The sequence below is a fragment of the Antechinus flavipes genome, chromosome 5, assembly GCF_016432865.1.
Source record: "Antechinus flavipes isolate AdamAnt ecotype Samford, QLD, Australia chromosome 5, AdamAnt_v2, whole genome shotgun sequence".
In the NCBI taxonomy this organism is placed as follows: Eukaryota; Metazoa; Chordata; class Mammalia; order Dasyuromorphia; family Dasyuridae; genus Antechinus; species Antechinus flavipes.
The window spans coordinates 114,006,592-114,031,120 of NC_067402.1; the positions used below are offsets into that span (position 1 = coordinate 114,006,592).

Here is a 24,529-nt window from a genome sequence, read left to right on the forward strand (position 1 = left end):
GTAGCTAAAAAACATTACCTCTTAAAGATGCATAGATCCAAATGGAAGAAGTGCACCATTGACTACTTTAAAAAAATGGCCTGGTTGTTTTAGGCTTTTAGATTTAGAGTTGGAGGAATCTTAGAGGTCCTCTGTTCCAAGTCCTTAATTTTATTTATTTTTAAAATGTTTTATTGTTTGAAAAAACAGCTTTGCTGCTGATGTTACTCAGTCATTCTCTGCCCCTCTAGAACCCTTCCTTTTAACACAATGGCACAGTTAATCCTTGAAAACTGGTAAATTGCTGACAATGTGTGCCTCATTTTGCACTTGTGTATTTATTTGAACTCTCCTTCTTTTTTAGTATTAATTTTCTTTACATTATTGTGTTCATTGTATATATTCTAGTCTGTTCACTGAGTCTTCCCAAGGCTTTCTGAATTCTTCACATCTTGTTCTTTCCCTTTCCCTTTCCCTTTTCTTTTTTCTCTCTCCCCTTTCTCTCCCTCTTTCCCCTTCTCCTTCCTCTCTCCCCTTCCCCACTTCACTTCACGTGGGTAGGACTTATGACAGATTAAGTGTCTGAGGCAAGATTTGAAGTCAGGTGCTCTATCCACTGTGCCCCCCAACATGTGTTGTTTCTTATGGCAAAAATAATTCAACAATTTCTCATTTGATGACCTCTTTTGCTTCTAATATTTTGTTCTCCAGAAAGTTCTGCTTGAGTATTTTAGTACCTTTGAGATCTTTTTCCTTATTTTTGACCATCTTGAGATATATGCCCAGGAGTAGCACTGCAAGTTAGAGGTCAGGAACATTTCACTGACTTTTCTAGCAAAGTTCTATCTGTCTTTAGAATGCTGGCCCCTAATATGGAGATGAGGGAAAAAAGGCCAAGACAGAAAGGTGAATTGCCTAGGTTAGGAAAAAAGACACTACTTGCCAGGGCTGTAGGTACCTGGAGGGCCCAATTCAGTCCTCTTTTCATTGTGGGTGGCAAGCTCCACATGTACCAGCGCTGTAACTTGTCATGATAAAAATCCAAGGCATCCTTAACCTTGAACAAGTCAGCCACTATTCATTTAGTGTTCCTGCTGGGTTCTGGGGATAAGAAGATGAAAAGCCAGGCCCTGGCCTGCAGGAGCTTATCATCTGATCTTATTTTCCCTCCACCTGAGGGGCAGAAGAGGCCTCACAGACTTGCCTCATTAGTGCTCAGATTTCCTGAGCCTGTGTTTTTAATGAGGCAGTGTGGCTTGGTATTTCAAGTGTTGGAGCCTGCATTAGGAATCCCTGAGTTCAAGTCCTTCCTCTGACCCAGTGGTTCTCAGTCTGGTCCAGAGCATCCTCAGAATCTCTGAAATCCTTTCAAAGAGTCTACAAATTCATAATTGGTTTTTATTTTTAATGTAATCAATATCTAAAACTATAACCCACATAAACAAAAACTCTTTGGACAGATCCTCAATCATTTTTAATAGGATAAAGATATTGAGAACAAAAGTTTGAGGACCACTGCGTGAGTCTGGCCTATACTAGCTGTGTGACCACAGACAAGTCACTGAAGCTAAGAGTAGGAGTTGCTGATGCCATTGGTGGAATCATGAATTAGTGTAACAGTTCTGGAAAGCAATTTGGGACTATGCTTCCAAAATCACTAAACGGCCAAGTACGGTCCCTATTACCCAGCAGTACTTTTACCATACTCAATACCCTGTACTCAAAGAGGAAAAAGACCTATAGATGCCACAGTACTTTGAGCATCTCCTTTGGTAGTGCAAATAATTGGAAACTAAGATTGTGCTTAAAAATTGGATGATGACTGAGTACATTATAGGATATGAATATAATGAAATACTTTTAGACCACATGATGCAATGGGCATAAGAAAGGGATGGGTTCAGAGACACCTGGGAAGACTTGTATGAACTGCTAATATTGAAGTCACCAGAGCTAGAAGATTGACACACGGTTTTGAAATATTAAGAACTGTGCTTGATGTAATGTGCAGACCTAGTTCCAAAAGATTGCTGATGAATTATGCTCTTGACAGGTGATGGATTAAATTTGCAGGAGAAGTGCATTTCTAGACATGGACAATCTGGGGATTTGTTTTTCTTGGCTTTGCATATTTGTTTCAATGGTTTGGTTTTCCTTTTTATGTGGGGTATGTGTGAGAAAAATGAATGCCTGTCAGTTGAAAAAAAAATTGTGAATTATAATTGGTGAAGATAGTTTCCATACTATGAAGTTTCTTGTACTTTTGGGACAAAAAAGGTTATTTTGTTTTATATTTATTTGTTTACTTTTGGCCTGCTAACTAATTTCTACTTTTTTCATTATATTGTCTAATATCTCAAAAAAATTTATTCTGGGCTTAGTATATGTCATCTTTTTCCTTAAGTTTATACTCAACTATATTTCAGCCTAATTGCTTGCCTTCATTATATAAAAAACTTATGTTTACTGGCAATTAGTGTTTGTCTTAGGGTCATTTAATTATGTTTTATAACTCTTTTCATCTCTTAATAATTTTATTGGAATCTTCACTCAGTATCTTTCTGCTTCAGAGGTGCCTGTGAATCAGTGCCATATTCTAGTTGTGATCTTACTAGTTGCATGGAAAGAAACTATCCTTTCCCAGTTTACTGTTCACTTATATAGAACTTAAAATAGCACTAGTCCTCCTTTTTGTCATATCCCATTACACGTCTAATTTACAGTCCATTTTTACTTCTGATCTCTTTGGCACTTGGTACTTTCTGGGGTTACTCTGTTATTTCAACTGAGTTTAGAATTATTTTCCCCTAGAAGTTTTTGATTTTTTAAAAGTGACAATATATTGGCTTTGCTTTTAGATTTCAGTTCATTTTATTATCTGTTCTCACTTTATTTTTTTAAGCCCCTTTCCAGTTTGCAGTGAAGAGTTAAAATTATACTCATTTTCCAGAAAGATGCTAAGTTTAAAGTAGATTAAATGGCTCCAGAAATTTGCTACTTAAAATTGGACCTTTAGCTGCTTGTTATTATTTATGATTTTGAAATAGAGAATCAAGTTGATCAAGGCTGAATGCTGAATCTGAATACAATTAAGTTGCTTTGCATATTGAATTCTATTGAATTTGCGTGGTTATAACCTGAATGTTTAGTTTTCCATTTAAAATCTCTCCAATATTCCTGATCTCTTTTCATTTGAGTACATGTTACTTAGTGATAGTATACTATTTGCTTCAGAAAATCTCTTTCCATTCCTCTATTTATTTTTTCTGATACCAAAATACTTATTTTCTTTGAGACCTAATTCTTTGTTTCTTTCAATAACCATATAAAAAAATGCACCAAGTCACTAATAATTAGCAAAATGAAAATTTAAAGCACCTCTGAAATGCTGTCTTGTAGGACTATGTCCTCTCCCCATCTCTCTCCCACCCTCCTCAAAAGATAATTTTTAAAAAAGGAAAATGACAAGTGTTTCAGAGACTTAAGGAAAGCAGATACCTTAATACATGGATTGGTAGAACTATTAATTCCAGAATGGTATAAAAATTCTGGAAAGCAATCCAACCCAATGATAGTTCTATGAACCTGTGACCCTTAAGCTCAAATAAGGGGATAGACGATCCATTACATATAAAAATATTTATAGCAGCTTTTTTTGTAGTGGCAAAGAATTGGAAACTAAGGTGGTCTTAATCAGGGAATGGCTGAATAAAATTATTTGATAATTGTGATTAATGATATGTTCTTTTTTGTTGTTGTTGTTAATTTAAATATTCTATTCCTTACGTCATCATAATTATCCCCATTATCATTCCTCTTCACAGAGGGCCATCTCATATAACAAATGTTTTTTAAACAGGAAAAAAATCAGCACATACATTGAAAAAGATCTGAAAACATGTGCTGTATATATCTGTGAATCGCTCACCTTTAGAAAAAATGTGAATTTAGAGTGTCTTCTCATAGCTTTTCATTTTGGTTCTGTTTCATCTATATAATAATTTTGTCACATTCACTCTTGATTTATTTATTTACTTATGTATTTATGTATGTATATATTTTATATATTTATTCATGTATTGGTTGTGCTTTTCCTTGACCTTGTGGTAGTTATTACGTATATATGGTTTTCTTGTCTCTGCTTATTTTATCTACTTGACTTCATGTAGATCTTTCCTCTAGAAATTGTACACATCATTTTCAGTTCATTCCATTCCATTCATGCATCATGATTTGTTCAACTATTTCTTAATCCATTGGCATTTACTTTGTTTCTAATTCTTTGTAATGACAAAAAGTGCTGCTATCAATATTTTGGTGTATGTGGTGATTTTCTTCCTATTAGTAGTTTTCTTGGGAGATAAGCGTGGCAATTAACTCTCTAGTTAAAAGGTTGTGGACATTTTAGTCACTTTCTTTATACTCCAAATTTCAAATTGTTTCACTAGATTAGTTTTTTTACCACTTCACCACTTCATCAAAATGTCTAAGTGTGCCTAATTCTCTTTTTTTCCATATTGACTCTTGCCAATTTTTTGGTCATTTCCCCCTCGCCCCCTAATTTGTAGGGTGTGGGATAAATTGCAGGATGTTTTGGATTTGTATTTACTTTATTAACAATGTAGTACATTCTTTGAGGAGATTGGCAATTTATCTTAAGAACTGTTTGTTCTCAAACAATGAATAAATTGTTTTAAATTAATAAATTGTAAATAATAAACAGCAATTAATAAATATATTAAGATAATAGCGGTTCTATAGTAGATATAGACAATTGCTTATATGTTTTATAAATATAAGCATAATAGGCTTATAAGCACATTAATATGCATGTATATTAATTGCTATATGCTATATAGAGACATAAAATTGTCATTAAATATAATAGCAGCTAGCATCTATGTGAGATTTAGTTTATGCTAGGCATTATGTTAAATGTCATTAATATCTCATTTAATCCTCACATTAGCTTTGAGTGAGGCAGGTGCCAATATGATCTCCATTTTATTTATAAAAGAGGAAATTAAGACAGAGTTTAAAGGATTTGTTCAAGATCACATAGTTAATATGCAAGATCAGATTTGAAACTGTCTTCTTGAATCTAGACCTTGTGCCTTTTCAAACACTGTTCCAGCTTGTTGTCTTCATAAATTTGTTATAAAGGCTCTTTTTGCCTCATTATCATATCCCTTCTTTTTTTTTTTTTAAATTTTATTTTATTTAATAATAACTTTGTATTGACAGAATCCATGCCAGGGTAATTTTTTACAACATTATCCCTTGCACTCGCTTATGTTTCGTTTTTTCCCCCTCCCTCCCTCCACTCCCCCCCCTCCCCCCCAAGATGGCAAGCAGTCCTATATATATCATATCCCTTCTTAATCCTAGGGTGCATTAATTTTGTCTTCACAGAATTTTTTCACTGTTGAGAGTGATATGAGCTTCTTCTTTTTTATAGTATGCATAATCTTTAATGTTAAATTAATATTAAGATTATGTATCTATTCAGACCATTTTGTAGATTGTGCTATTAAGTTGTTTATACAAACTTAATTCTTCCCAAACTGCTTTTCCTAGTAGTAGGTTTTTGTTTGTTTGTTTGTTTTAATCAAATAGTTATTTTTTTTTCTAAATACTTTGTTTTTCACTCTTTATCAAACAGTGGGTTACTGAATTTCATTGTTTTTTATTTTCTCTTATCTGGTCCATTCCAGTTTCTGGCCACTACAAAGAGACCTGCCACAAACATTCGTGCACATACGGGTCCCTTTCCCTTCTTTAAAATCTCTTTGGGATATAGCCCACTAGTAATGCTGCTGGGTCAAAGAGTTTGCACAGTTTGATAACTTTTTGAGCATAGTTCCAAATTGCTCTCCAGAATGGCTGGATGTATTCACAACTCCACCAACAATGTATCAGTGTCCCAGTTTTCCCACATCCCCTCCAACATATTCTGCATTATCTTTCCCTGTCATTCTAGCCAATCTGACAGGTGTGTAGCGGTATCTCAAGAGTTGTCTTAATTTTCATTTCTCTGATTAGTAATGAGTTGGGGCATCTTTTATATGGCTAGAAATAGTTTCAATTTCTTCATCTGAGAATTTTCTGTTCATATTCTTTGACTATCAATTGGAAAATGGCTCGATTTCTGATAAATCAGAGTCAATTCTCTATGTTTTGAAAATGAGGCTTTTATCAGAACCTTTGACTGTAAAAAATGTTTTCTCTGGGTTAGTTTCTTTACAATTCGATGTATTTTCTTTCCTGAGATTGAATTGTTTGAGAGTTCTAGCTGAAATTCCGATTTTTTTTTTGGGAATTTTGTATTTTTGGAAATTCTCTATTTTACGTACTTTGTTTTGTTAGCATATATATTCTGATTATTCTTTTCTTTTGGTTTTGTTGTGTTTTCACCTTGCTCATTAGCTTCTTTATTAATTTGATTTTCTGTCCTTTTTTTAGTCATAGCCAATTATTGACATTTTCAAAGAACTATTTTTTCTTTGTTTTCTATTTTTTCTTTTCTTTTTTCTGCCCATTTTATGTTTTTACTTGATAATCATTTTTTTAAAAATGCACATTTAGCTCTCTTTATTAGTAGATGTGTGTGGAAATGATTCTGCCCAGTTGCTTTAAGCCTCACCCTAGAAATTTGGTACATTTTTTCCTAATCATTAACGGTTTCTTTGATTTGTTATTTTTGACCTACTCTTTTAAGATTCCATTATTAGGTCTTCATCTAGGAATGTGTCTTGTTTGTGGTTCTTGGACTTTTTATTGCATCATGATCTGTTAAGTAACTTGTTTCTGAATTTCATTCTTAAATTTAAATTGGTATTTGCAGCCTTTGGTTTTTTGTTTTTTTCTGTACATCATCAGTGATTTCTTTCAATTGATAATACTAGGCCCCTTCTTGAGCAGCCTTTATGCCTGTGTCCAGCTTCTCGACTCCTTGCTTGGCCAGTCTGATGACGGGCTTGATTCCTGTGCTGCTGTTCTCCAAACTTCTGGAAGGAGGGAGTGTGGCTTGAGTTCTTTTCAGGCTGAGACACAAGTCCTGCCCTTTTTACTCTCTGATCTTTGGTTCTCCTGCAGAGATCTTTTGCAAGACAGAATGCTGCTGCTGTTAAGCTTTGTGTCACAGCTGGGATAAACTTCTGGGATTGGCACATGCTAGAAAGGAGGAAACGGCAAGTCTAGGGTGTGGGGTTAAGTGTCACAGAAAGCTTGTATATCTGTTCCTTAGCTTAGCAGTCTGGTTGAAGGATGGGGACAGGAATGATGAGAGAGGGTAAGCAACATTTCATGGGTTTCTTTGAGGTAGAGAGAGAGAGAACAGTGTGTAATTTCTCATTTGAAGAATTTGGAGAAGTCAAGGAAGGGTTAACAGAAAATGTCTAATCTAGAAGCTTGTCCATCACATGACCCAAGTGAGCTTTGGAGCTTCTTTTTCTCATCTGTAAAAAAGTGAGTCATTAATTTATAACTCAGGTCTCTTCCACATCCAACATTTATGGTGCTGTTTTACTTCATCATTTTGATAATTTTCAATATTAACTCATTAGTTCAAAATGGCTTGCAAATATGTTCCGTGTATCTGTTCTAGTAATTATACAAAAGAAACTTTTTTCAGTGATTTACTTATACTCATCAACTAGAAGTTTGTGGGTAGCATTTATTGACTAGAAATGGCTTTAATTTATTCATCTGAAAATTGTTCATATCAACTAGAAGTTTGTAGGTAGCATTTATTGACTAGAAATGGCTTTAATTTATTCCTCTGAAAATTGTTCATATCCTTTGACCATTTATCAGTTGGAAAATGGCTTGTATTCTTATAAATTTGAGTCATTTCTCTATATGTTGAGAACTCTTGATTGTAAATTTTTTTCCCCAGCTTACTGTTTCTTTTCTTGGTTATCTGCATGATGTAGTCTAGTTTTTCTTTGGCCACAAATTCCTTCCTTCTCCACAGATCTGAGAGGTAGACTATCCTTTGTTCTTCTAATTTGCTTATAGTATAGTATTAGTTTTTATGTCTAAATCATGAACCTTATTTTGACCTCATTTCGGTATAGGATGTTGGTTGTGGGTCAATGTCTAGTTTCTGCGGTATTAATTTCCAGTTTTCTCAGATAGTGAGTTCTTATGTAAATAATATTTATTAAACATTTAAATGTTGTATTTGGGTAATAACTATTCCTTCAGAACCAGCAACATGAATCCTACAAATAGGTAGCTGGAAAAACTATTTTCAATAGATAAAAAGTATTGAGAAAGCAAGTCACTGTTATACCTTAGAAAACATTTTTTTCTTTTTCCTACATGTAATGCTGTCTTAAGGCTATGATAAGATTTTGGATGAAAACAGGATAAATTAATGATATTTACTTTTTTTATATTAATAATAACTTTTTATTTTTCCAAAATACATGCAAAAATAGTTGCAAAACCTTGCATTCCAAATTTTTCTCCTTTTCTCTCTCCTCTTGCACAGCAAGTAATCCAATATAGGTTAAACATGTGCAATTCTTCTAAACATTCCCCATTTATCATGCTGCATGAGAAAAATCAGATCAAAAGGGAAAAATGAGACAGAAAAAGAAAACAAACAAGCAATTAACAACAAAGGTAAAAATAGTACATTGTGATTCACACTCAACCCCCATAATCCTCTCTCTGGATGCAGATGGCTCTGTTCATCACAGTTAACCATCGTGTAATCAAGGTTGCTGTGTACAGTGTGTTCTTTTGGTTCTGCTCACTTCATTTAGTCCCAGTTCATGTGGGTCATTCCAGACTTTTCTGAAATCAGCCTGCTTGCTCATCATTTCTTACAGGACAATAATATTCCATAACACTCATAGACCATAACTTGTTCAGCCATTCTCCATCTGATGGATATCCACTCAGTTTCCTGTTCCTTGCCACTATAAAAAGGGTTGCTCCAAATATTTTTGCACATATGGGATCAGTTCACAACTCCAACAATGCATTAGTGTCCCCATTTTCCCACAGCCCCTCCATTTATCCATTTATCATTATCTGTTCCGATCATGTTGGCCAATCTGAGTGATATGAAGTGGTACCACAGAATTGTCTTAATTTGCATTTCTCTAATCAATAGTGAGTTAGAACATTTTTTCATATGACTAGTCTAGATGACTAGAAAATTTTCTTCATCTGAAAATTATTCATATCCTTTGATCATTTGTCAATTGGAGAATGGCTTGTAGTCTTATAAATTTGAGTCAGTTCTGTATATGTTTTCGAACTGAGGCCTTTTATCGGAAATCTTGGATGTAAAAGTTTTTCCCCAGTTTCCTGCTTTCTTTCTAATCTTGAATGCATTGATTGTGATTGTACACAAAATTTTTTAATCAAAATTATTCATTTTGCATTTTATAATGCTCTCCAGTTCTTATTTGGCCACAAATTTCTTCCTTATCCACAGATCTGAGAGATATACTATCACCCCTTAATGGTTTTTTTAATTTAACTTGATTTTCTTGCCTTAACTTAAATTGACCCCTTGTTACTTTTCTTCTTATGATTTGTTTCTGATCGAGTCAAATCTTTACTCTTCTTTATTTCAGTCATATCAGGCTTGTGCTACTTGGTCACTTCCTTGGAATTTACCTAGTGTGTGAAGACTTGGTTGTGGCCTTTTAATTGTAAGGTATAAGGTGCTTTTGAATGAAGCTGGCATTTTATAGGCAAATAACATTTCTGTGGTTATTCTGAAAGAAGAGCGTAAAGAAGAAATGGAAGCTGCTTGACAAGTGAAGTCACTACAAATTGGAAACAGTTCTAAGTCCACAACTGGAAACTGTTGCAACTTTTTGTGGAATTCTTTAACTCATTTTAAAGAATTGAATTGGTACAAAGTATGGCATTAAATAGAGGGATTTAAGAAAGAATCAAAATTTTTCTTTTAGAAGTAAAATAATCAGAATCAAAATAGATCCTTGTCCTTGCAATCAATTAAACAGTATAGGTGTGATGGATTTCTCTTATCTTTATATGCATGCTGTCTTCACTGATAATTGAATACTGCTTTCAAGGAGGGACTGTTTGAATTCTGTCTTTGTCTTTCCACTGACTTCTGCATGTACATCATAAATTCTTATTAATAAAGCTTTGGTGGATCTTTTTTTCCCATATGAAACTTACATTCAGACACCTTACTTGAAAGATAGCCTTTAGCATAGTTTCCTAAACTAATTGGGTTATAGAATATTTTGGAGTTTGGAATGAATACTTTTTGGTTTTAAACTGAGTGATGATAAAAAAGAGAAAACTGTCTTACAGGTAGTCATCATGCATGTATTAAAATTCTAATGCTTTCATACTAGACACTATTTGGAGGGAAATAAGGAAGAAAAAGGCTTTTTTTAGGGCCTTTATCTTGTTGGAGAGATAAAAAAGAGACTCAAGTGGATTTTTGTGACTTGGGAGACTTCTGAGAAGATTGAGACTATATATAATGTATTGTAAATATATATATTCAGTTGTGAAAACCTGACATTGTTAAAGAATGGTAAAATGTGAAATTATCCTTATTGGAAATTCTCTGGTGCATAGAATTCCTTAGGTACATAGAAAATAGGATGTTACAAAAATTAGAAACAGTCTTAGTTGTCCCTAAAGTCTTAAATTTCTGGGACGTCCAGAATTTAGCATGTAATATAAAGGAAGAGTTTCCTGCATAATTTTTTTTAAAGCACTTTGGATATAAATTTTTTTGTACAAGATGTAATATAGTCTAAGTGGCTTTGGGAAAAGTTTTTATTCTCTAAGAAGTGGTTTAGGGTATGGAAAAATTGAGTATTTTAATGAAGTCCTTGAAATGTGTGGGATTTTGAAGGACAGGGATTACTGTTTTCTAGGTCACCTATTGAGATGTTCATTATGAATTTCAGAGTATTGTGGATATTCTTGTCTCCCTCTGGTGTCTGAGGCCTTCATGTTGTTATTTTTTTTCTTCCAATTTGAGATGAATTGGATACATAGTGATTTATAGATCCGTGGAGTACATCTTACCTTTTATTGGGCTTATATTCTAATAATTTGTTAGTAGAAATTTTAAAAATTGGTTTATTCTAGGAAAAAAAATCAATTTTACTGATGAATCCAGAAGCTAATACGATGTAAATGATTATCCAATGGGCTATAAATGATAAAGAAAAACCAAGTAAACTACTGACAAGTCTTTCCCTACTCCAGTCCACATTCCAGTGAGACAGTTATCTATTGTATTTTGTTCCCAGCTTTTGCTTATCTCATATAATGCATCTTTTCTCTTTCCTTCCTATTTGAATAAAGAAAAACAAAAATTGTGTAACATTTTATTATTTTATATATATATATATATATGCAAAAAAGCTTTATTGACTATGTTTGAAAAAATTTGTCTTAATTTTCACCTTTGTTAGGAATTGGGTCAGTCTGTCATATAGGACTGTTCTTCCTTCACTAGTCAACAATCAGTAAACATGTATTAAATTTTTACTGGTGTGTCCAGCACTGTGCTGAACATTGGAGGTACAGATCTTTTGAAAAGGACAGTCCCTCCCCTTAAAGAGCTTAAAAATCTAATGGGGGAAGATAACACACAAAAGGAAATTGAAAGTTGGGAGGCACCTGATAAAGTGTCAAAGGAGTGCATCCAGGTAGGAAGTAAGATGCCCTTTTTTTGCCTTACAATAAAACTTCAACTACATATTACCATGTCTTGAAGAAAAAGTAATTCCCTAATGCTTGATGCCATTTGAGACTGTTAAAATCACTAAGAATGGAAACAAGTAACAAGCATTCATTTCTGAATTTCATTGGAGGGAAAGACACAGAAAATGTCAGTTTTGTTCAATAAATAGTTTTAGACCAGCCCTCCAAAATCAATTCAAAATAATTTGAATTAAAATAAACTCGTAATGTCTTTTCAGCCTGTTCTGCCAATTCTTCATTCTAGCAGTATTTGTTATCTTTCTTCTCATATTTACTGACTTTCACCCTGCAAGAGGAGGAGCTATGTTATTCTTACACATGGTAGCATTAATCAAATAATTATTGTTTTAATGTGGAGTATTTTATTTACCAGTGTAGATAACACATTCTTTTTTTTGATCAAAAAGATATTCTTATTTGGTAAAATACACTTTAAATGAATTGCATTATTCTAAGATGGTATAAATTTATAGTTTTTTAAAACTGCTTCAAAATTAATAACCTTAAAGAAACTATAGTTATAGTAATAGTTTTTCCTAAAGTATCGTATAAATAAAAATTGATCAATATACCAATTTTGGACAAATGTTCACATTCAGCAATATGAGTAGTATTTAAGATATTTTAAGGATTTTAAAGATCTATTTTAAAAATCACATTGCTTACTGTATTTTTGTTCAGAAAAGAATTTTCTCCTCATAATATTTATGTTATGATTCTTTTAACATGATCAGTTAGTGAACTTAAGTAGCAAGTATGTAAATCCTTTCTCCCTCCAAATAACAACAAAAAAATCTTAATCCTGAATCATCAAATTGATAGATTTAGATTAGTAAAGATGATAGATGAGAATTAGCAGTATTAACAGTTCTATGGGAAGACAGGCATCCTAATACATTATTGAAGATATTGTGATTTGGTCCAGTCATTTTATAAAGCAATTTGAAGTTATGTCTGTCCTATATGATCCAAAGATCTCACCATTAGCTCTTTCCCAAAGAAGTCAAGAAGAGAAAGAAGAATCCCATATATACCACAATATTCATAATAGCACTTGCTGTATGGCTTAAACTGTAATATGATAGAAATTTACATGAACTAATGTAGAATGAATTAGCCAGAACCAGGAAAAAAGTATACACAAATGAGAACAACATAGTAAATAGAGAATAGAAAAATAAATATTATGAAATTATAGTGACAAAGCTTGTTCCAGAAGAGATAAGAAAAATGCACTTCCCTTCCTTTCAAAGTAAGGAAATATGGGTGTGGAATATTGCTTATACTGTGAAGAGTTGGTTAATATGTTGGTTTTCCTGTGTTGATTTTTGACCTTCTCCCTGCCTTAGTCTTTCTTACAAGAGATGACTCTTGAGTAGGAGAGGGGTGAGGAGTATGTTCAGAAATGAAGATACTACAACAAAAAATTTGAATAAAAAATTTAAATGAAAAATATTGCAGTTTGGTTCATTCTTTCCATAAAAATGAAATATTTCAATCCTTTCGCAATTGATATTCCTATGTCATAATTTTTAAAAATTGATTAAAATTAATTGCCACAGTACAATATGATTGTCACAGTTCATTAGCTATGATTTATAATAGAAGCGTCACTTCCATAGATTTGTAAGCTGTATGTCTAATTTTTCTTTTGAATCTAAACTCATTTGATTTTTTATCAGACTCCATCCTCCTTCAGCTTTCTATATTTACTTAGTTTTAGAGAATATTGTTAGCTGTATTACTATATTCATTTAAGTTTTCACATCTTTCTAACTCAAGGAAAATAATAAAGTGGATGAGAACATATCTGTAATGAATAGGATTTATTTTTGTACTGGCAATTTGTCCTGTAGAAATCCCAGCAAAATCAACTTTGAATTATTCTTTTTATATTTTCTGTTAAGATCTTTCACTTTTTGTAATATCTCTCAGTTCAGTACTTTCCTTACCCATTTCTACTGTCCTCAGCTTAGAAAATGAAATAGTATGTATCTTAGGCATCCTGCTTGTCTGAGATCTACAGTTAGCTAGCTCACATGTCCTGTTAAGCCAGCGAATCTTAGCCACCTTCCTTTTACTACTACTAGTGACTTCCATTCGTTATGCTAACTCACTCCATCAGAAGCAGTAAATAAATGCAAAAGTATGATTTGCACACATGAACATCTCTGACCCCCTCCTAATAGCGAAAGTTAGCAGACTGACAGTGTAGTGCAACCATAAATGAGAAGGTTAGAGTTTAGCCAAACTCTACCATCTAAATTCATTTGGGAGGGGGGAGTAGGTTCACCTCTTTCATCTGTAAGACCAGGAGTTGCAGTAAGTGATCTTAAGGTGAACTTTAATTCTGTGATTAATGGTTCTGCTGCAGGTGATTTTTCACATTGCTTTCCAGAAGTCGAATTGTCTTCTGAGGTATCTAATCCTTCCTATCTATGTCAATGGAATTTTTTTTAAATATAAAATACTTTTTGTTGAATTATCCCTTGCTCAGACGTAGTTCAGTATGTCCCCAATACCTACAGAATAAAAGCCAAACTTTTTAGCCTTGATGTTTCCATGAGCCCCTCAATTTGGCCCCATTTAGGGTCCTTTTCCATACCCATTCCTTCTGCAGCTCTCTCTTTGCTCTAGGGACACACACTGTGGTCACTTGTCATCCTCAGCACAAGAGAGTTTTTTGAGAACTCCAAACCTTCTTTGACCTGGGGAAACGCAACTCATTGCATTCATAATGGTTAAAGGGACTTAGGCATTTAGGAAAAAGTAAATACATTTATTAGAAATTTTGCTGACTAGTGTAAAATTTAGGAAAGATGAGTCAAAAATTCAGAAAGATACATTTCTATTTCCTCACAGAAAATTTGAAAATTCTGTTTAAATTTCTAAAGTATAACATGAGAAAAGCCTTGCTTGAAGGGGTGAAGAGGGAATAAAATGAACTTTTGAAACTTATGATCATGTTGGGCTTATACCTTCCTGTTTTAAAAAAATCCTCTGTTTCTTTAACTGTGAACTTATATTTATACTTTAGTGAGAGCATTTAATTTAGTTGATGATTTAAAAAAATAATTTCAACTTTGACATGACTTCATAATCTTAGCTGTGATTGACATAAGTTCAAGCATCCCAATTAATATTAAAATGTTCTTTCCCCTCAGTTTTATCTCTGATAGATTTGTTGTTGTTGTTCTTGTAAAGACAAACTAATATTTGTTTGGAATAAAGTCACTTTCATCAGAGGTACACTTGACATTTCACTGAGCTGAAAATGAGTCAGTTCTATATGCTGTGGTGAAAAATGTTAGTATACAAAATATAGTTCATTTAGGTTTTTAAAGAATTTGTGTCTAAAATTTGCCAAATTTCTCTTGTATTAATGTTCCTTTCCTCCCCTTCTTTTCCTTTTCCTCCTCTCTCTTCCTCTCCCCTTCCCTCCCCTTCCCTCTTTTCCTTTCTCTTCCCTTCCTTCTCCTCCTCTCCCCTCCCCTCCCCCAGGCATTTAAGCAAAGAATTTTAAAATAAATTTGACATCATACTCTTATCTGGATATTTGCTAGTAGGTAAATGAAAAGGCATATTCCTTGCAGCAAGTGTTCTAAAATTATCAAAGTATTAAAAAAGTTGACTTAATGCTTTTTTGAAAATGGTAATTACTCTTCTTAAGCTTTCATTTCTATTTCTTTAAAAATTTAGGGAAAGGACAAAACTATATTTAACATCTTTGTTGTTTAACTATATAGTGAGGTAGTCCTTTCTATTAAGTATGAAGTGATTTATAAATTTAGCTCATTAACATTTTAGATCTTGAGTTATAATACTTAACACTTTAAAAACTTGATACCTTCTCTGTTGGGAGAAAAAATAAGCACATATTGAGCATAAAAGCATGTGTGAAGTACTGTTCTAGCTCTATTATATTCTCATTTGATCCTCCCAACCACCCTGTGATGTAGCTACTGTTGAGGTAGGTGCTATTTCTATTTCACTGCTAAGGAAAAGGAGATAATAAGGTAACTCTCAACAAGTGTCTGAGGCTGTACTTGAACTTAGGTCTTCGTGATGGCCAATTCTAGCCCTCTATTCACTGTACCTATCACCTACCTGCCTGAGTAAAAGGAACATAACAGATGAGAGGAAAGCAAATATTAAGTGTTTTGACTTATGAGAGGAGGAACCAAAGATATTTTGGTATGGATAAAAATAGGTTCTTTCCATTTATAGATATAAGAAAATGTGGTTATCTTAGTCAAGATTACCCAGCCTCCCAACCCTAATATTTAGCTTGTGAACGGCAGAACTATATGTGCAAAGGGATAATGTTTATTAGTTTTGATTCTTATTACTATTGACAATGCTGATAAAACACTACATTATTATAATAATAGCTAACTTTTATGTAGCACCTACTATATGCCCAGGCCCTGGTGTGCGAAGGCACTTAACAAATACTGTCTCTAACTATAATTAACAAATTAACTATACAATTTGATCCTCATAAGTGCACTTAGGGGACCAGAATTTTTCTATAATGCCATGTTGACTTTGAAGGAAAGTATTTTATCAGCTCCTATAGTAAACTGTTTTCAGGATTTAAAGATAAAAATTCTCTAACAGACTTAAACTTTTTACTTGAATTTGAATGAAGGTATAAATACTGGTAACAAATTACTGTATGTCTTAAAATTCATAGGATTTTTATGATTATGTACTTCCCATTCATATCATCTTCTCTTTGATAACATTTCTAGGTAAGACTTCATGATTTCTGAAAATAAGGATAGTATGTTCTGTCATGTGTAATACTAAATATGGATATTTTTCCTTAACTCTTGATATTAGCATTGAAAGCAAACATGAAGTTACAATCCTAGGAGGACTCAACGAATTTGTAGTGAAGTTTTATGGACCACAAGGAAGTAAGTACATGTAATCTTTTCTCAGTGTAATTTTGCTTCATACTAATTGACTTTTCAGATAAAGCAAAAATAATAAGCTAAGAGAATATTGGACAGATGGCACTTATAATTATTGGCAACCAATTTAAATTGAACTACAGGGCCATTGTGGAATTTTGTGCCATGTGTATGTGCTCTTTTGCCTCAATAGATTATTTACAAATTCAAGTTTTCATTCTATGATATTATTGCTGAATGCAAGTTTTTATTATAGATAGTTGCATTCTTTTTATGCTTGGTGGGGGGTATATGACCATGTCTTACTAATGAGTATTTTTAATTTTTTACAGAATAAATGAAACTCTAAAACAATGAAATCTGGTTTTTGCAGATTTTCTTGTTCTTTGTCCTTTAACTAAAATCTTGCTTATCTTTTAAATAAAGTAAGCATTGATATTAAAATTGATTCTTTATTCCTAAAGAAACTTGTTTATCAATTAGTAAAGCATTCATTAAGTACTTATATATCAGGCATTGTACAAGGCACCAGGGATAAAATTTCAAAAATAGATTGTCTCTTTCTATAAGTGAGAAGCAACATGTTTATAGAGACATTCACAATAAATAAAAAGTGGTTTTAGTGTGGGATACTAGTAAATGGGATAATTAGAAAAGATGTTTTGAAGGAGGTAGTATTTGGCCTGCGTCTGGAAGAAAAATGAGAAGTAGAGCTTTCAAAAAATACAGATAAGCAGAGTGAACTTTCCAGACATGTGAGACAATCCATGTTTAAAGCATGGAGGTAGAAAATGGAATATTATGTATGAGGGAATAAAAGGAGATTAATGTCTCTAGTCTTTAAATAGTCTCTATGTTGGAACAAAATTGTGAAAGGGCTTAAATGTCAGAAAAATTTGCATTTTGTCATAAAACTCTGGGGGGATAAAGCTCCTTGAATAAAGGAGTTATATGGTCAAAAGTTCATTATAGGAGTGTTCATTTGGTTGCTGTATGTTGAAGAGCATTTGGAGAAGAGGAAGGCTGGGAGAGTACAATTAGGGAGGCCACAATAAAGAGACTTTTTGCAATGGTGTGGGTGAGAGGAGCCAAAAGCCTACTGTGTGTGTGGTGGTTGTGGTAAAAATTGGGGGAAAACTCATGTGAAAGATGTTGAAGTAGAAACAAGGAAAAATAAGGAAACTTGGTAGTTGATTGTGTATTGGGCTGGGTCTGAATAGAGTAATGAATGAGAATGAAGTGTTGAGCTTTAGTTATCAGAAAAAATTGCTGGTGCCTTGATTGAAATAAGGATTTTAGAGTGAGAGGTAGATTTCAGGAAAAAATGAGTTCCGTTTTATCTAGTGAGTTTGCGATGCCTATTGGATATCTAGATGGTGACATTCAACAAGGAACTGGGGATGTAGTTTTGGGGCTCATTGGGGAGATGAAGAATGCATATTTAAATTTGAAAGTCATCTGCAGAGAGAGATGATAGAACTATGGAAGTGATAATAAAGAACACTATGTTACACTTAATCCATAAGATGTAGGGCATATTTAATACTCCAAGAAAGAGCAGCTAGGATTGGTTGGACAGGCAGAAAGATAATTATGACAGAGCAGTTTCATAAAAACTCAAGAGAGATTAAATTATGCAGATGAGAAGATAACAGTGATAAGTGCTCCAGAAAAGTTAAGGGAGGGGAAGACTTAGAAAAGGACATTTTAGAGGATTTTGAAATGTCTTTTAAGTATTTTAGAGTTTCACCTATAGCCTGACTTTGATATTTTGTTGCTTTATAGTTTTATATTTATATTCAGAAAAAATCCAAACAAACATATTTAATATGCTTCTCTTTTACAGCACCATATGAAGGTGGCGTGTGGAAAGTTAGAGTGGATCTTCCTGATAAATACCCTTTCAAATCCCCATCTATAGGTATGCAGTAATCCAATTTTTTCTTTAAAATGTTTGAGCTCATAAGGAGAGAAAAAAACACTTGGAAAGCGATAATTTGTGGGACTTAATTTATTCTTTTTTTAAATAATACCTTTTTATTGATAGGAGTTAATTTATTTTAATAATAATTATCTGACGGAATCTGTTTTTACTTAATTAGTGAATACCTGTATTTCTTGTAAAGAGAGAAAGACATTTTAATACACTTTGCTTAGTAGGATGACTCTTCTGACAAAGGTGATACATTTTCTTTTCTTCCCTTCTAAGGCAAGTTAAACAGTTCTGAGACTGAAGGTACTTAGGAATATTTAGGGCTCTTCTTTGAGCAATATATGCATTAATTAAGCCTTTCTTAAAAAGGCAAAATTTACAATTTAATATTTCAACATAACATATTGTCAAAACTCTAATCTTGTAGACCTATAATTTCTCCATAGGAAGAATTTTTAAAAATTGTCTTTCTGTTCAGAGTACTTAGTTATATCACTCTTTACTTTTTGATTCCCTCTCCTTCCCCCCCCATTTTGAAGAACGGATGTTCAAATCCCAGCTCTGATGCTTAATTGTGTGGCCAGGACCAAGTCATTTAACCTTTCTTTGCCTTGGTTTTATATGTGATTGAAAGATGCACCTCTAAGTGTAGTTTTTGGATTAAGAGTGGGTACCAATTTAATGTTAGCTTTATAATTTGAGATAGCTTTTTCTTTATCAAATTGGGGAAAGTTTTTTTTTATTATTATAAAACACTAAATACTTAAAATAAGTGACAAGAAAACATTCACACACAATAAAACCATTCACTGAATCAGAAAGGGAAGGTGCAGATGTAGGTCAAAAGAGGTAAGGAACTACAGGCATTACCACCATCATGAGATAATTGTATAACTGATTCAAGATGTCATAGAGTTCAGGAAGGGTGGGTTCTTTAAACACCACTTTTGATCCCAGCCGGATGCCCCTGCACAAAAAGCTCTTAGTCTTGACCATCTGCCTCTTTTTCAGGCTTATGGCTAAGTCCCAAGCTCATAGCATTTTTATCTGAAGTTGATGGGACCCGGAAAACCAATCCTCACCAGGAAGATTCAGCATTCTTTTTTCTAATTCCCTCAGCCATCAAAAATATTCTTAATTAAAAGATTGAGTACTTTGTTGTAAAAAAACAAAAACAAAAACAAAAAAAAACCTCTTATAATACATATAAATGCAATATACATATACACATTATGACTTATTCCTAATTCAAAGAATAATTTAGTTCTTTAGTTGAGTTTTCTTCAAGTGTTTGGAGAGGTCATACTGTTTATTAAATAGAAGGGAAACAATGATATAGATAAAAGCTTTGGTATTTTTCTGATTGCCCAGTTGCCTCTCATTAATCTGATGAGAGTCAGGGAAATAGAAATCAGTCTTTGTGAAGGCTCCTCTAAGGGGTAGGATTAGTTAATTAAATTCAGCTAAACCATTCATAATAAGTACCTTTAATTGAGCAAGGCCTAGATTCTAGATATAGTCAATCCTCTTCTTTCCAGAGGAAAACAGTGGGGTGATCAAAAAAGAGAATGTTGATACATTGAATCTATGGAAAATAGGGGATTAAGTTCTACCCTGCTCCAAAAATTGTAGTCTTCACAGCCAACAGCAGTTGCAGACATTCTGGCATGAAGTTTTATCAAACATTTTTATTTCACTAAGCCCCATCACTGACTTTGCATGTTTGGGCTTACAGCCTAAAGCAGTTGCACTAAGCTTTTTGGGCATAATTACAACACAAAATTTGAGTTTTAAAGGTAAACAATGAAAATTTGACAAAAACATGGAGAGTTCCTTACAATCATGGGGTGAACTAGACCAAAATATTTAGTAGGACACCAGCATTTACACAAAGTTGCACACATTGTGTCTCTTTTTTTTCCTTTACTGCACATAGCCTGAATGTGCATAGTTGGCAACTCCAAAGTGAAAATGAAGTTACTGATAAAATTGTAGGCATGTTTGAAATCACAAAAGTTAAGAGAATGAATGTTGAAGATTGTATTATCTTTTGAGTCATCTGATAAGCCTTTAAATGGTATTTTTTTATCCCTTAATCTCTACTGATATATACAACAGGAGTTGGGGGGGGGGGAGTGTTAACTGATTTTTTAAAAAAGACAAATGAATTTGCTCTAATTTACATAGAGTTATGATCTAGATAAGTGTAAATCACATGTTTTAATGTAAACACCTTTATTGGACTAGAAAGGGCAATTTATGTTAGTATGGGAACTCAGGAAGCCTTTGAGGTAGATTGCTTGGGAATATTTGTATGGTGAGGCAACATTTATGCTTTCAGTCAGAAAAGGCAACACGTTTTCCTATGAAAAGCAAGGCAAAAGCCTGACAATGAGTTGTTCTACACATGTGACAAGCCCTAGATGTCAGATACCTATTAATATCTTGAAGCAGTGCCCGCAATATTTGCATTAAGGAAACAAATTGAATAAAAGAATGAGCACATTGTGCACATGCTGACCCGCAAGATACTTAGCAGCAAGATAACATTTTAAACTCTTATTATCTTTAATAAAAGCCTACTTGCTGTAGAACTTCAGAGAGCCCATTTGAAATAACATTTTAGGTAATTATTTCTTAGCTTTTTGTGCTGAAAAGAACTTACCTTATTATGAAAATGAAGAAACAATAAAAACACTAGAGGAAAATGTTAGGATACTAGACATGAAAAGTAGTCAGGTTTAACTAGACAGAGAACTTACCTTCATTGCTGTCTTTTATCTATCAGTATTACTTAACTGAGTACTCATCATGTCCTGATTACTGTATTGGGCCATAGTATACCTTTTCTGCATAAATTAATCACAGGAGGGAGTATATTTTTAATTGTATATTCTTTTTAAAGTTTCGGTAGCATATGCACACACTTAGTCATACATTTTTGACATCACATGTCAGGGATACATTTTGTTGTCCTAGAAGAGAGCCACATTGGAATCGAATTTGTGACTGTAGCTTTAAAAACATTATGCTTTACTCTGAGTATATACAGAGGAATTCAATGTTTTTTCTTTGAAAGAAAATCTAATTATGATGATGAATGAGTCATAAAGAGAACTTCAACTAGTGAGACTTCTTGTACTATTATCATGTATTTGAAAGACTAACGTTAAATTGATTTGATAACCTTTGGGGTCCTTTCTAAACTCTGTTTCTATGTTTTATGATTGTATATGATCATGAAGTAATTTAAGGAATTTTTCTGAGTGACATTTTCCAAGTATTTATATTTATAAAGCACTTAATGCCATGAGGACAATTTGTAGAATCTCATGAGAGACTTGTGCCAGATATGTTAAATTGAGAATCAGAAATGTCAGGAATTCTTATCATGATGGATTTTCATTGGCTATTGAAAAGTATTTCTAAATTAAAATTGAATCAGCAAATAAGCTGAAAAGCTAAACTGAGAAGGGCAGCTATTCTTTTGCAGATAGATTGTGACACTAAGAGCTAGATTTAAGTTTCTGAAGCAGTTTTAGTGTTTGTATTTCTAATAATTATAAAACACAAAAGTTGCTGTTTCCTTTGCAAATTGTGCTTAACATTAATCATAAAGCAAGATCATCATCTTAAGACTTAGAGCTCCAGCGCTCACTCTACCAATTCTGAAGCTGGTCTATGATTTGCCTATATGAGCAGAATACATATGTGTATGACAGCTACATTATCAGCTATCTACTTTATGCTGAGCTGAAGCCTTACTGTCATTATTAGCAAAGTAAACAGAATTACAATAAAGGCACATTGAAATAAATTATAGGTGAGTAACGATAAATGGATTTCTGAAAAGCAGCAGCCCTAGATGACTAGTTTGGCATGCATCAGTCAGAACTATGTCCTCCCTCTCTCTTTCTTTCCCTCTCTCCCTTCTTCCCTTTCTCCCTCTCTCCTTCTCTCCCTTTCTTTCTCCTCTCCCTCTCTTTCTCTCCCCCCACTTTTCTCCCTTCCTCCTTTAACCACTTTTACCAGTAAGGCAGAGAAAAGAGTGTAAAGGTTCTACAGAGAAAGATTTGGTTTCACCAAGAATAGGGTTTTTATGTGGATACAGAATATAGTAAAACTTGATGGTGCATAGTCTTTTCAACCATAACCAACCATTAAGGGTGATTAGTTTTGAGGAAACATGACATTACATTCACCTGAAAGGCATTAAAATAGCATTGCATAATGATATTGGAATTCTTCAGTACTTCATTAGTGATGTTGGTGTGTGGTAGCCTTAATTGGGCTAATTTAACTATACTTATACAAAGTATGCCTCTATTGAGAGGTTAGTTCAGTCCCCAAATGTACTATTGTCGTTGAATTTAATGATATTCCAGATTCCCATTTAGGAAAATATAAATTCTTAGATCTTACTTGACATTGAACTTTTGGAAGCAAAATTATGCATTCTATATATCTTTATAAAATTTGTTCCCATTACATTGAAATTGTTACACTGTATTATAAGCTAGGAGCAATTTATTAGCACTTTATGCCGGTTGACACTTCCTGTCCTTTAATCATACATTTTACTAACTTGTGATAATGTAGAAACCCGTACAGTTATTTGAACAGTCAATCAACATGTGCCAGGCATTGTGTTAGGTTTTGGAGATACAGAGACAAAAATGAAATCACCCCCTCGTTGGGGCAGCTAGGTGGCACAGTAGATGGAATACTAACCCTGAAGTCAGGAAGACCTGAGTTCAAATCTGGTCCCAAACACTTTGACACGTCCTATCTGTGTAACCCTGGGCAAGTCACTTAACCCCAATTGACTCTGCAAAAAAAAAGAAAAAGAAAAAAGAAAAGAAATCACCCCTTCCTTCAAGGAGTTTCCATTTTCTTTGGAGAGCAACGTAATAAATTGTAAGTATAGACAAAATAAACATAAACTAATTTGAGGGGCTGGGATATGAAATTCCTTGTGGCCTCATGTTATGGGATTGGCTTTCAAGCTGAGCATAGAAGGAAATGAGGGCTTCTTAGAGGTACAGGTGAAGAACAAACATCTGGGCATGTGTGAAGAACATCAGTTTGGCTGGACCAAAGAGTACATGAAAAGGAATAATGTATAGTTCTGGAAAGTTGGATTGTAGCTAAATTGTAAAAATAAAAATTTTAAGGCTAAATAGTATTTGAAGTAGTTAGAATTCTGAGTTGGTATTTTTTTTTTTTTAAGTACTCCATGAATTTGGCTATTTTCTTTTTTCTTTTCTTTTTTTTTTTTTAAATAACTTTTTATCGTCAGAATCCATGCCAGGGTAATTTTTTACACCATTATCCCTTGCACTCACTTCTGTTCTGATTTTTCCCTTCCCTCCCTCCACCCCCTCCCCCAGATGGCAAGCAGTCCTATACAAGTTAAATATGTTACAGTATAGATACAATATATGTGTGCAGACCTGAACAGTTTTGAAGAGTTGATATTTGATCATAGAGACAATGAGGCGTAAAATCCACTAGAAGGAATTGGTGATATTGGTGGGATGGAATGGAATGAGGAAAGACAAGGTGGGGAAACCAATTAGAACAGTAGTCTAAGCAAGAGGTGAAGAGGGTGAGAATAGGAGGTTGAAAAGACAGGATTTGGCCATTGATTGTCTGTGAACTTGAAAGTGAGCAGTTGAGCATTATTGAGATTACATCCTTCCAGATGTAAACCTGAAATCCTTCCCCCTCACTTTCTTCCCAAAAGGAAGGAATATAACAAATAAGGAGCGGGGGTTCAGCCTTTCTAATCAGTTCATTATGTCTACTCTGACAGTTTATTCAGTGTTATACATCCTCAGCCCCACCTTCAACAGGAAGAAAGCCTGTTTTTTTTGCCCCTCCCTCCCCCCTTTCAGGCCAAGCTTGATCGTTATAATTATTTTATATAATTATCTATAATGTATATGTGTGATATGTTATAGATATACAA

The 24,529-nt window shown here is 33.5% G+C and overlaps 1 protein-coding gene across 1 annotated transcript in view; it reads left to right on the forward strand.

Annotated features, from left to right (window-relative positions):
- The window catches only part of UBE2H (ubiquitin conjugating enzyme E2 H), a 136,039-nt gene that overhangs the window by 54,350 nt on the left and 57,160 nt on the right, over positions 1-24,529 (forward strand). The window contains exons 2-3 of the mRNA XM_051961548.1: positions 16,552-16,628; positions 18,472-18,546. Of these exons, the coding sequence (XP_051817508.1) occupies positions 16,552-16,628; positions 18,472-18,546 (152 nt within the window). The remainder of the gene's footprint in view (positions 1-16,551; positions 16,629-18,471; positions 18,547-24,529) is intronic.